This window comes from Corythoichthys intestinalis, chromosome 17, assembly GCF_030265065.1.
Source record: "Corythoichthys intestinalis isolate RoL2023-P3 chromosome 17, ASM3026506v1, whole genome shotgun sequence".
NCBI classification, from domain to species: Eukaryota; Metazoa; Chordata; class Actinopteri; order Syngnathiformes; family Syngnathidae; genus Corythoichthys; species Corythoichthys intestinalis.
The window spans coordinates 18,535,759-18,548,525 of record NC_080411.1 but is presented as its reverse complement, the minus strand read 5'-3'; the positions used below and the strand labels follow the sequence as shown (position 1 = coordinate 18,548,525).

General features: G+C 39.7%; 1 protein-coding gene across 2 annotated transcripts in view; it reads right to left on the bottom strand.

The window, feature by feature from the left end:
• LOC130905562 (electrogenic sodium bicarbonate cotransporter 4-like) overlaps positions 1–12,767 on the bottom strand; it is a 41,014-nt gene that overhangs the window by 27,566 nt on the left and 681 nt on the right. For both annotated transcript variants that reach the window (XM_057819092.1, XM_057819093.1), the window contains exons 2-3: positions 12,088–12,155; positions 8,247–8,453 (exon numbers count right to left, since the gene is read on the bottom strand). In XM_057819092.1, coding sequence (XP_057675075.1) covers positions 8,247–8,453; positions 12,088–12,154 — 274 coding nt within the window. In that variant the 5' untranslated portion in view covers position 12,155. The remainder of the gene's footprint in view (positions 1–8,246; positions 8,454–12,087; positions 12,156–12,767) is intronic.

The following is a 12,767-nucleotide window of genomic DNA, read 5'->3' as shown; positions in this document are numbered from 1 at the left end:
CGAAGTAGCGCATAACACCCCCCCATTTTTTTTTTGGTGTGTGCTCAATGTATTTATTCAGATCTAGCACTGGAAAGAGATACATATAAGACATGTTTTTCTCACTTTTTTCCCTCAAAGTATGATTTTTAAAAAATGATGTATATATATATATTTTAATAAATGCTTTTTAAGCACTTCAAATGAAATAATTATGATCAGGTTTTAAACATAACTGTCCCACTGAATAATTTTTAAACAAGAATAAAGTTTAATGCTTCTGTTTACCTAACATGGCTGTGACTCTTGGAGTGACATGTAGAAATTACAAACTCCTCATGATCACTTCTGGCTTTTATTTTTTTATGTCTCAAACGTCTCCATATTTTCCCCCCACAGACACACACATTCATTCCAGCCCGTGCTTCCTTGCAGAAACTGTTTAACAAGTTAAACGATGATTGACAGATTGCTGCCCGGCTTCTATGGGCAGATCAAAGCCATCATTAACTTTAATAAGCAAGTGCCGCAGTGACTGAGAGCTGGGAAAGAGGCTGTACGAGCGAATGAAGCAGAACAAAGGTTTGTGGATTGGGCAAAAAAAAACAACTATCGCACGTCCTTGCGATGCGACTATCGCGCATGCGCACATCGCGATGGCGATGTTTAAACGATATATCGTTCAGGCTTAGCAGGGAGTAACAGCTCCGTCGCTCCCGCATCGCGGCACTCTGGTGGGACCCCAATGTCACACCCTCGCAACGGCACTGAGGCCGGCCGCCGATCACTTCCGCATCGCGGCACTCCGGTGGGACCCCAATAGCCAGCCGTCAGGCCTGCAAGCAGGCAGTCTGCGCGAGGCCGATGGGGGCCACCGGCAGCCGCGCAGGTGAGATTTGCCGTGTTGAGTCAAATTAAGCGGCAGGCTCTTAGATAGAGGGGCGCACCTCACATCGAGCCCGTCGGCCGCCTGAAGTGCCCTATTTTCGGCTGGGGCTCGATGGCTCGAGCCGGTGTTGTGACGAAAAATAGCCGCCCCGCGTGAAATGTCCCCCCTGACGGGAACGCTTATTTATAACGCTTTATTGAGGTGAAAACATCAAATGTTTTCATGGACGCATTACAGTAATGGATTTACGACTGTAAAATCAGTTTTGAATAAATAAATTAAACAAAATACTAGTACTGTATTTTAGTAACAAATCGTGGACTGGGTCACATAACCATCTTTGAACAGAAATGTATTAGTCTACAGGTTTTCACCACCATAACCCAATGACAATCACACACGTATGACATTTATTAGTTCAAACAGAGTAAAATAATACATATTCAAGGTACAAGAAAATTGTTTCCATGTCCATCAATTGGTAAGAAAAAGCGTTTGTACGAGTGACGTATAAAATAAATAAATAAATGAAATAAAATAAACGCTCAATAAAGCGTTCCCGTCAGGGGGGACATTTCACGCGGGGTGGCTATTTTCCGGCACAACACCAGCCCGAAGACTGGTGGGCATCTTCAAGCTTATCAGAAATAAGCCATTGGTGTAGCCGCTTGTCACTCAAACATGTTTGTAGTGAAACAGTAGCAAATAGTCAATAGCGAAGTGCAACATTTGTCTCGGAATGATTCAATTTTTTTTAAAAAGTGCGTTCAAAACTTTTTGCACTTAAAAAAAAAAAGCGTGTTCAAAACTTTTTGCACTTCAATCAAAACTAATAATTTCAAATATTTTTTTTTTTTAATCCATTTTTGGGGGAGGTCAATTTTATTTTTGCATATGAATTTATTTTTGAATTTTTTTTTTTTTTTGATTGAAGCACCATGTTGTTCCTTTTTGAGTCTCAAATTTATTTTTGCATTCAAACACTTTTTTAAAGTGACTTTTTTTGATTGAAAATATATATTTTCATTGAAGCAACTTTTTTTTGATTGAAGCAACTTTTTTTTTGATCGAATAATAAAGACACAAATCTACCTCCATAGTTATTGAGAAAGAAATTAAGAAAGCTTTAAAAATAAAAGCCAACAGGGAATCTGATTTTTTAAATTTAAGATTTACATTGTATTATGTAGACATGCCTCATAATGAAAGGAGGTTGAGGGATTAAAAAAAGGGGGGGGGGGGCTGGATGAGGCTGCTAAAGGCAGTGGATCCCTCATCAGCTGGGTGAATAGCACAATTTATAATAAGAATAAGAATAACAACGTTTGCAAGTATATTCAGGTATAACACAACTATTATAAACAATTACAATGCTATAATTCTATAATATTTTGTGTCATTACTTTATTATTATATATATGAATATATATATTATTATATATAGAGTTGTCAAATATGGATAATAATGAAATAATAGTTTAAAAAAAAAAAAAACTGCTGATAGTGGCTCAATGACCATCTGATGTGGTTTGTTCTCAGGTTAACAAGAAGTTGAGGAAGGAAGTTTTGATGAAGAAAAGAGGCAAAGACTGATTAAGTCACAGCCAGAAAGTGTTGATGACAGTGTTGATTTCTATTCAATATTCCCCCCTCCCAATTAAAGTCTGTCACAGTCACAGCCAATTATACTATAAAGCTAGCTAAAATGGAAGTTATGTTGTAAGGCAGACATGTCCAAAGTCCGGCCCGGGGGCCAAATGCGGCCCGTGGTGGAATTTCATCCGGCCCCCAGCCTCTGTCATAAAATCAATAACGTCTGGCCCGCACACAGACTTAATAAATTGGTCAGCAGTACTGCTACCGGCATATGAAGTAGCTCACACACTAAATGCTGCTCCTCATTTACCCACTAAAAGGCAGCAGCACTCTAAGCAACATTACGCCGTGTGACCCTTTACTTCCAATTTTGTAAAATGGCGACAATCAACAAAAAAAGGGAAAATTGACTGCGACGGCCGACAATTCAAGGATAGGTGGAATTTGGACTACTTCCTCACTAAAATACGCAACAACTGTGTCTGCCTCATTTGCAAAGACAGTCGCTGTTTTTAAAGAGTTCAATGTGAGGCGATATTACCAAACAAGACACGCTGACATGTACGACAAGATTACAGGGCTGATTCGCAGCGAGAAATTGAAGCAACCTGAAGCTAGTTTAATTTCACAGTAGCAGTATTTTGCAGGAGCCCGAGAGTCGAAAGATAACTCTGCAAAGGCCTGTTGCGAGATTGTTGAAATTATTAACTAAAACAAATAATAAAGCAAATGTGACACACAGAATGGCTTGCTAAAATTTGCTTAAGAGGCTGGCTAACTACCTTGGCAGCTTGCTTTACGAGAGGCAAGAACATTCGTAAAACTGGATATCAAAGGTGTAGTCACTGCTGTTGAATAGAATATGATCGCTATAACGTTTAGAAGTATAGTTGTTTCATGATGTAAAGTTAGTTTACTTTTTGTCATCGTTCTTTGAGTGAGTGCGCTAACATTGGAGCGATGCTTTGAAGTCAACAAACTTTTTTTATTTCTGGTGTAAGATTTTTTGAATGGACACCTTAGTATCCCAATCCTTTGCACGGTGTGAGTGTTGAACCCATAAGCGGATTTTAAGGGGGGGGGGGGGCCGGTGGCCGAAAAGTGTCATTGCATGAAATTGACTATATATACTCAATACTATATACAGGGGTGCACATAATTTTTTTGCCCAGGTTCTCAGAAGAGGACCTGGAGATGTGACTTGGTCCTCATTGAGCTTGAGAGCCGACCCACCTGATGCGATAAAATTATGACAAGCTTTACTTAGAGCCAATTACCTTTAAATAATTATATTAACAATTACTGCTTGATTAACATCAACTGGCACAACAAAATTGCCATTACTCTGAAGTGAAATGTAAAGAAATAAACATAAAAGCACTCATTCAAAATAAAGGACATTATGCGACTCCCACATTAACTCCAAGCCTTTGTAAAAGTGGGATGTCCTCCTCATAAGAGCTCATTGAACGTGCATGTTTAGCTTTGTGAAATGCGAGCAAAAACACGTTTGTCAGTGCATGGCGCTGTTCATTAAACTTTATTCCGCCACTTGTCCATAGGGCGAGTGGGGTCCTGTCCGACATCGATAGTTTGCTTAATTGCCAAATACTGTTTTTTTCGTGCTTTTCAAAGTTTGGATGGCTGAAATTCTTTGACCTTACATAAAATGCGCTGCTCTTATCAGCGAAATTGGGATTGTCACGGCAAATTTTGTACCACATTTCCTTGCGAGCATCATTAGCCATGGTACCTCCTGCAGCCACTTTTCAGCAAAAGTCCTTTTTTCTCGGTAGCTCCGGTGACGTCTCTGTCGTCTGTCTGTCTTTTGACGGGGGTGGGGGAACACGGAAATAATTACTCAGTGGGGCCTGCCTCTGACATTTTCAGAAGTGATTTTCTCGTGTCCGCCGCAAATACAGTGGTTAGCCATCGGTACGCAAAAGCATATGGAAGCCGTCGAGCGCCAGCGCGTTTGTCTACGTCCAGGACGCATGCGCGCATGCGGACTACTTATGTGCACCCCTGACTATATATATTTATAAAAGTTGTAAAAAAGTAAAACTGCAACAAAAATGAATGAAAAAAAAAAAAAAAAAATTATAATTGGTCAAAATTATTTTCCGAACAGATCATGTGATCATGCATCAACTTAGACGGTCATTTTGCTTTGCATGTAATTTTCAAAAATTAAAAATTAAGGGAGGGCAATTTTATTTTTCTAATGATTTTTTTTCTTTCATTGAAAATATATATATATTTTTGATTGAAGCAATTTTTCTGGGGACTAAATGATTTACACACAAATGTCCTACGCATAATATGGCCCAAACACAAAAAGGATTGCTTCAATCAAAGAAAACTTTTTCGATGAAAAATTAAGTGTTCAAATGCAAACTTTTAAATCTAAAATATTTTTTTCGCATTCAAAAACTTTTTCCATGATTGAAATTTTTCTTTTTTTGATTAAAAGGAATTTTCTTTTTGAAAATTTATAAAATATAAAAATATATAAATATATTTTTTTAAGCAACTTATTTTTTAAGAGAGAAATGTCCTACCCAAAATATGGCCAGAACACGAATCAACATTACTTCAATCAAAAAAGTTGCTTCAATCAAAAAACAAAAAAAAACTTGACTTCAATCAAAAAAAAAAAACCCATAGCTTTCACATGCATTTTTTTGAGTTTCAAATTAATTTTTGCATTCAAACACTTTTTTGTTTGATTGAAGCGGCCTTTTTTTGTTGAAAATATATATTTTGATTGGAGCATTTTTTTTTTTTTTATTGAAGCAACTTTTTTTGATTGAATAATCAGTGGCGCCTCCAGAAATTTTTCATAGGGGTGGCCAGATGGGGCCACTTAAAATCTTTGGGTGGCCAAAACTCAAAGCCATAATTTCAGGTTTTCATTATATTATTGCAGTAAAAAGGTCAGGGGAAAACTATCAGAAAGACACGGCTACTGATATACTTTGGTGTATTGTGTAATATTTGATGTTACTAATGATTTAATGTGCATAGTCCGTAACTGTCCAGTCAACATTTTGAGTTCCACATAAATTCTGTTTTATTGTGTGATGTATACAGTATATATTACACATAAGGTGTACATTTAACTAGGGCTGTCAAATGATTAAAATTTTTAATCGAGTTAATCACAGCTTTAAAATTAATTAATCGTAATTAATCGCAATTCAAACCATCTCTAAAATATGCCATATTTTTCTGTAAAATATTGTTGGATGGAAAGAAATGACAAGACGGATATATACATTCAACATACTGTACATAAGTACTGTATTTGTTTATTATAACAATAAATACACAAGATGGCATCAACATTATTAACGTTCTTTCAGTGAAAGGGATCCACGGATAGAAAGACTTGTAATTCTTAAAGGATAAATGTGAGTTTGTATATTGTGACTAAATATTGCCATCTAGTGTATTTGTTGAGCTTTCAGTAAATGATACTGTAGCGACTTAACTGTTCTGCCCAAATGCATGATGGGAAGTGGTGCAACCATGACTGTGTGTGGTGGCTGCAAATGTTATATGTTCTCTGTGTTGGGTAGACTACAGGGTGTTAAGAAAAAAGATCAACTCCTGTCATTCTTCCCCACGTCGCTTCCCACAATATTTATGTTGCTGTGGGAGAGATGACAAAGCTTTTCCCAGTTAAAAGCACGGCCCCAATGAATGCTTGTACCTACTCCACTCTGACTCTTATCTCTGTATAGAAGTAAAATGGCGCCATTGTAGGCTGTTTGTGGCAATGCGTGAATGAGTCGTACTGCGAATGCGTTAAATGCGATAAATATTTTCACGTGATTAATTTTTTAAAAATTAATTACCGCCCGTTAACGCGATAAATTTGACAGCCTTTTAACAAAACAATAAATGCATTCATTTGGGATGAAATGCAAAAACTGATGCTACAACAATGTAACGATATACTGGCAAGCGGGGTGGCTGACCAATTTATAGGGGTGGCCGTGGCCACCCCTGGCCACCCCCTGGTGGCGCCACTGTTAGAAACAAATCTTCCTCCATATGGTTCCACCCAGGGGATACAATTTTTGACTGGGTTAACTACATTGGCACGACACCGGCGGGCGTACCGTATTCAATGGATGACGATATTGGCGAAAAGTATTGCCTAAGCAGCCTGATTTAGAATTCCCCTCAAGAATAAAGGGAACCAAAAAACGCTTATTGTCAACTTATTATTATAAATATTCTTGTAAGTTAATTTTATTTGCTGACACTGCGTTTCGGGGTCATCAACATGTTTTTTCCCCCTTGCCCCAAAAGTCAAACTCCGCCTGTGGTTCAACCTGTTTGCTTTTGCATCTGTAGTTTGCTACAAATTGGATTTTGAGAAGTCATCAGTCTGCTTTTAGTGAAGGCGAGAGACAAGTTTTCTTTGGCGCGCCGCTAGAGGGAGCCACAGCTTCCATAATCGATGTGCTGATTTTTTTTTTAATTTAATTTTTGGCGCCAGTGGCACCAGTGGCTTTGTGGGTGGAGCGGATGCATTGAATGGCGTACCGCAAGCAACACGTCACTTCCGCTCATTAATATTCACGGCATGAGCTACTGTTGCTAAAGCAAGGACAAGCCACCGTTTGTCCCTAATAGGAAATGAATGGAAATCGTGTACGAAGGAGATGTTTACAGCGCTAAACCTACCAATTCTCTCCGAAAATGATGTGCCTGGTGCCAAATTGACTGGCATAGATGTGGAAGAGCATAAAATGTTCAGTTAAAAAGATGGCTTGAGTGTCGAAGGCTGAAAAAGACGGAAAAAAACGAGCCGACGTAAGCATAGCTTTAGCTTTTTTTTATTGACGCGACTGACAATGACATTCTCCGGTTTCAACAAGCTATCCTTTACCATCAGCCCTGTCTTTCTTATATATCCTCTGGTTGTCCTACGTCTCTTACCGTTCCTGGGGGTAATTTAGTTAGCTTTGTGTAGCGATCGCAAATGCTACTCAGTGACAGCCAACTAACACTTTTAATGTTTTCATTGATAACACATCTTAATCCTATAGTTTATTTACACTTCCCCCTTACTAAAGTTGTTTTTTTTTTAATATATAAATATATATATATATATATATATATATATATATATATATATATATATATATATATATATATATATATATATATATATATGTAACAGAAACGGTAACAGTGGCAGTCAGATACCATTGTAATTTTTTTCAGGTCATTAATTGTCAGACAGAAGTAGTACGGCACAACGTTACGCTAAAAAAATAAAGTAAAAATATGAAAATGGCTTACCTCTTTGTCCTCTGAAAGACCATGCCAACCCAACATAATGTTTACTGCATATGAAACGTGAATGGATTCACCGAGCTGGTGTTAAAGTCCGCGCAAGTTGATTCGGTTTTCACATTTTTTTCCTCCCGAGTTTTTGGTTTCCGGGAACGTATGAAGAAAACATCCTTCATTGTCGTAATGTCTAGAGTCGTTTCTACAAGTTCCAAAAAAGCAATGCGTGATCGGCACGTTCGTTTTTGAAAGATTACCGGCGAAAAGTAGCACTTTTTACGTTGAGTCTATGCGAGGGCGGGTCTATAATGTCCCACTTCGGCTTTACTTCCGCTTTACGATGCGACGTCACGGTCTAAAAATAGCCTGAGTGCGGTACGCCATTCAGGGGCCATTCCTCCATTTTCTTCATCCATACTTTGCTTTCATTTAAATTTTCATTATCAAGAAGGCACCAAAGAGTGCGGCTCACCCGAGGGGTCGGCGCGGTCCGGGATCTCGCCGCCGTCGTCATCGTCGTCGCTGTCGGCGTAGAATTCTGGAGGACCGTGGCGGCGGCGGTCCCGGTGGGGGCGGCGTTCATACTCACGCTCGTCATCGTGCTGGCGCTCGGCCGAGCGGTGGTGCCGTCGCCTGTGCCGGTGAGATGGCGCGATGTCCGCCGAACGGGCCTCCGCGTCTGCAAGCCACACAAATACAATGCGGGGCCAAAAAATCTTTTTCTGCTTTGTGGCAACAGACAACATGGAAAAAGCCCTTTGTGTAACTAGAGCGATTCGTGAACCCGTTAACGGCGACAGACGTCCGGTCGTTGTCGTTTTCATCGACGATGACGATCATGAAACTATTTCCTCAGAAGACTATTTTTTCACGCCGACGACATGACGATGACGAGCTTAAAACACATCTCGGAAGGCTAAACCGTAACGAAACCAATGCTGGTTTTCATTTGACGAGACAATAGTTCGACAACATTTCCGTCATATGTTCACAATGCATGACATTTTCTTATTGTAATTGTACTTAGGCAGGGGTGCTGCCAGGGATTTTGGGCCCCATGAAAACATATCACTTTGGGTCCCACCACCAGTGCCGGGACACACACACACATTTAGAGTATCAACTACGTAATTTCCTGCATTCTGGTGAATCTTTACACACTAATTTGCGCATTTTCCGCATTAATTTATGATGAATTTATATTTATTTACACGTACAGCGTGTAGAGCAATAATGAATAGACTGATATCATCAATAAGAAATGTACTGAAGGCCATCTTTTACAATCTAAATATATTTTATTTGAAATATTCTCAAAGCAAATACCACAATGAATGACTTAGAATAAATGTTATGTTTTAACTTACCAATACTACAGTATACATTAAAGTATACAGTTTACAACTGTTTTAGTATGAAGAGCTTGCTAAGGGTTTGCCTGCTGTACTGATTAAATGCAAGCTAAAAGTGGCGCAAACACTAGCTAACAAACAATTATTTCATTATAAACAAGTATTTCATCATGAAGTAGGCTTAGCCCCATCTGGAAACTCGCGATCTCCACTATAGGCTACAGCTCTGAAGTGACGTCCCTTGTTAACAAACTAAATTCAATTGATGATAAACTAAATTCAACAAATTCTTGACAAACTGGATTCAAGCAGATTTTAAAAAAGAAAATTTCCACACCAACTTTCAACATCTGTAGGATGCCAAAAAATGCCGTCGTTATTTGGAATTCATGTTTTTGAATAGGTGAATGTCGCTCATTGAGGCCGGGAAAATCCAATATTTCTTACCGAGTGAGCTGGGATCTCGCTTTGGAGCTTTGTAATAGACATCGCGAGGTTCCAGATGGGGCTGGAGTGGGCTAAGATAACAGGTTAATTTTCATCACTACACTGACACAAGACACCAACCTTCCTTTGTGAAGTACTTTGTCACATCCTGTTGGCCTATTCTACCCCTCTCCTGTTTTGCTTTCTTGTCTTTCCTCTTTTGATAACCCGATTTTTGTTTTGAAAACATTTCTGCAGTCCTGCGCTCTCCGAGTCATTGAGTAGTGTAAATGTGCACCGCTGCTCCCGGTCTGATCGAAGGAAGAGCGGACCAAACCGTTTAATGAAAACACGGGGGTTGGGGGGGGGGGGGGGGGGGGGGGGCTGGTAATACATATGCTCTCTGGGTGTTTACTTTTTGCCAAAAACAAAACAAGAAAAAGAAACCCTTCGTTTTATTCCTATTAAAATTATAATGATTAATATTTAAATTTGCAAAGGATTACCTAATGTTTTAATTTTCTTTGTGGGCCCCGTCACGGCATGGGCCCTTAGAATCAACATCATTTTTCACCCCTATATGGTGCCCCTGTAGTTAGGCATAGTCATAGCAGTCTTTGGGAGGTGTCACTCATGTGACATGTGCTGCACCTCCCTTTTCTCACCGGTGTTAGCATGTGTTTCAAGCTACGCTGCATTCCCTCCAGGCTTGCATGCTTGTTTTGAAACAAATTATAAGATTTGTTTTCTTATCTTACAATGCTGCTTTAGCCTCTAAAGGTCTGTGTTGAGTCATCGTCACACACTAAATGTAACTTGCAGCGTTAGCATAGCATTTGCGTTCACATTATCATGTGCATTTAGCGTCGCATGTGTTGCGTGTGTCATCCTAAACTCTAGGGCAGCGGTCTCAAACCGACTCCACAAAGGGCCGCAGTGGGTCCTGGTTTTTGTTTCAACAGATCCAGCACAAACAGTTCAACCAATGAGGTTTCTACTAACATAAGCAGCACCTGATTGCAATCAACTGATTACACTTGTAAGAAACCAGATTGGTGAAAAGGTATTTGTCTCGTTTGGTTGGAATGAAATCCAGTACCCCCTGCGGCCCTTTGAGGACCGGTTTGAGACCACTGCTCTAGGGTAACATTTTGGACATGAGGTCGGTGACGTAAATAATGTACAATTTTCCTGTCAAGTGGGTATTATCACTGAGTTGTAGTGGTGTGGGAAGTGGGGTGCTGTAGCAACCTCTGGTGTTGGGGAGAAAAAAATGTTTTGGCAGATTTTTTTATTTTTTTTTAATCAATTATAACATTGAAACAATAGCCAATTTAACTTTGGGGATTAAATATATAGTATTTTGAAAAAAATTTTTTTTTTTTGTTAATAACATGTTCAACAACTGACAGCTTGCTTGCTACCAGGTCACATTGAAAAAGGCGCTTTTGGAACGGAAAAGTTAACATGGCGCAATAACGAATTAGCTATTTTTTTCTTTGCAAAAACAGCTACATTTTCTAAAATTCAATTTGAGGTCGAAAATGAAGATGATTATGAACGTTTATAATAGTGCCCAGGAAGGAAAAGTTAGCTGCTGATTTAGACAGTGGAGAACTTCAAATAGCTTGCATTGTAGCCATATTATTGTTTGTTGTTGTTGTTGAGCTGCTGCCGTGCAGAGTTCTGTTGGCTATTCGTGTGCAGTTTATTTGAGTGTTGTGAAAAGAAGTTGTTAAACTGAGACGTATTGGACCTTTTAGTTCTCAAATTTCTTTGTCATTGCGCCGTCTAGCTGTGGGGATTTGCATTATAATACACAAGCCCTAACCCTAAACCCTTTATTTTCAATACAAAAACTGCAACACACACTGTAGGTGAAATAGAATGCTGTCTATGTAGTAGCTTAGCAGTAGTACGTGAACTATCCTGCATGCGTGTGTACTACCATTGTGCACACCTTCTATGGAGAAAAAACGTGAGTATGACAAATTTGGACTGAAATGACTGTTTTTGGATGGAGAAAAACAAAATAGGATCATCAGCACCCTCTGCTGTGAGTGACTTCTAGCGCCCCTGCCGAGTTGGCGTCATGCTTGTAGATGCTACAGTATGTGCTCGTCGGTGAATCTTCATTCGAAATTGTTGGAAATCTTCTATTTTTGGACTAAAACTTTTGAGTTTTACAAGGTAAACATTTTGAGTCATCGTCGACTAAAACGAGACGCACAAATTTTGAAATGACAAAAATATAACGAAGTATTTTGGACTGGGCTGCCAAAAACAATTGATTTCAACTTGGAGGAGAGCCTTTGAATGCTCATGTTGGAGTCCAATCCATTTTGACTGGCAACCAATGAGTTTACTATTGCAGTGGAAAACTTTGCTCTAGTGGAGGGATTTCTTTACTAATTAAAGAGTGACATTCTTTTGAAACGATAGATCGATTTTTGGTCGTAGCCCTGCTTGATCGTACGTAAAAGAAGGGAGCAAACGTGTGACGACAGAAGAAATCAATGATCAGTTTGCGCTCACCCTCCTCGTGGTCGTCATAGCAACGGTGACCCCTGTCCCTGGCGTGCCGCCACCGGTGCCGATCCATCCTGAAGAAGATTGACACGTTTCATCGGAACAGAATCATCTCGCCGGCGCTCGGGTTTCTTCGGCCCGTCGTTTTTGCCCACCGGACATGTTTTATTTAACGTCTGAAACAGTTTTGAGCGCTATCACATTTTATCTCAAGCTGTTTTTGAGAGCATTTAGCAGAAATGCTCCCAAAGGAGCTGGGGCGGGGCTCATCGATAGATGTCATCGGGGATGACCGCCGAAGCCGATCGCTGACCGTGAAGGTCACGCGCGCCTTTCCGTGGCTTCGGGCCGGCCTTCCTGTCGCCTGACCTCTTGTCGATCGCTTGTTGCCCTCCCGGGGTAGGGGGTGGTGTGCTCGCTCATGGCAGAAAAAAAAACGAAAGCGGTGGGAGTTGCGCACCACAGTTCCGGAGACGACCAGAGGCAATAAGCCCAGACGCTTGCAAAAAGTCCATCACGAGCCTGCACTTGGTGTTTTTAGCTCAAAATAAATTGTTTTTCAAATTTATGTAGTCCAGAAATCATTAAATATTGACAGTTTTTTTTCTACTCTTCTTCTTTTTTTTCTTTTTTTGTTAATCTAATAATTTCATTTTTTTTCATTTTTACGTTCACAAGACTCACAG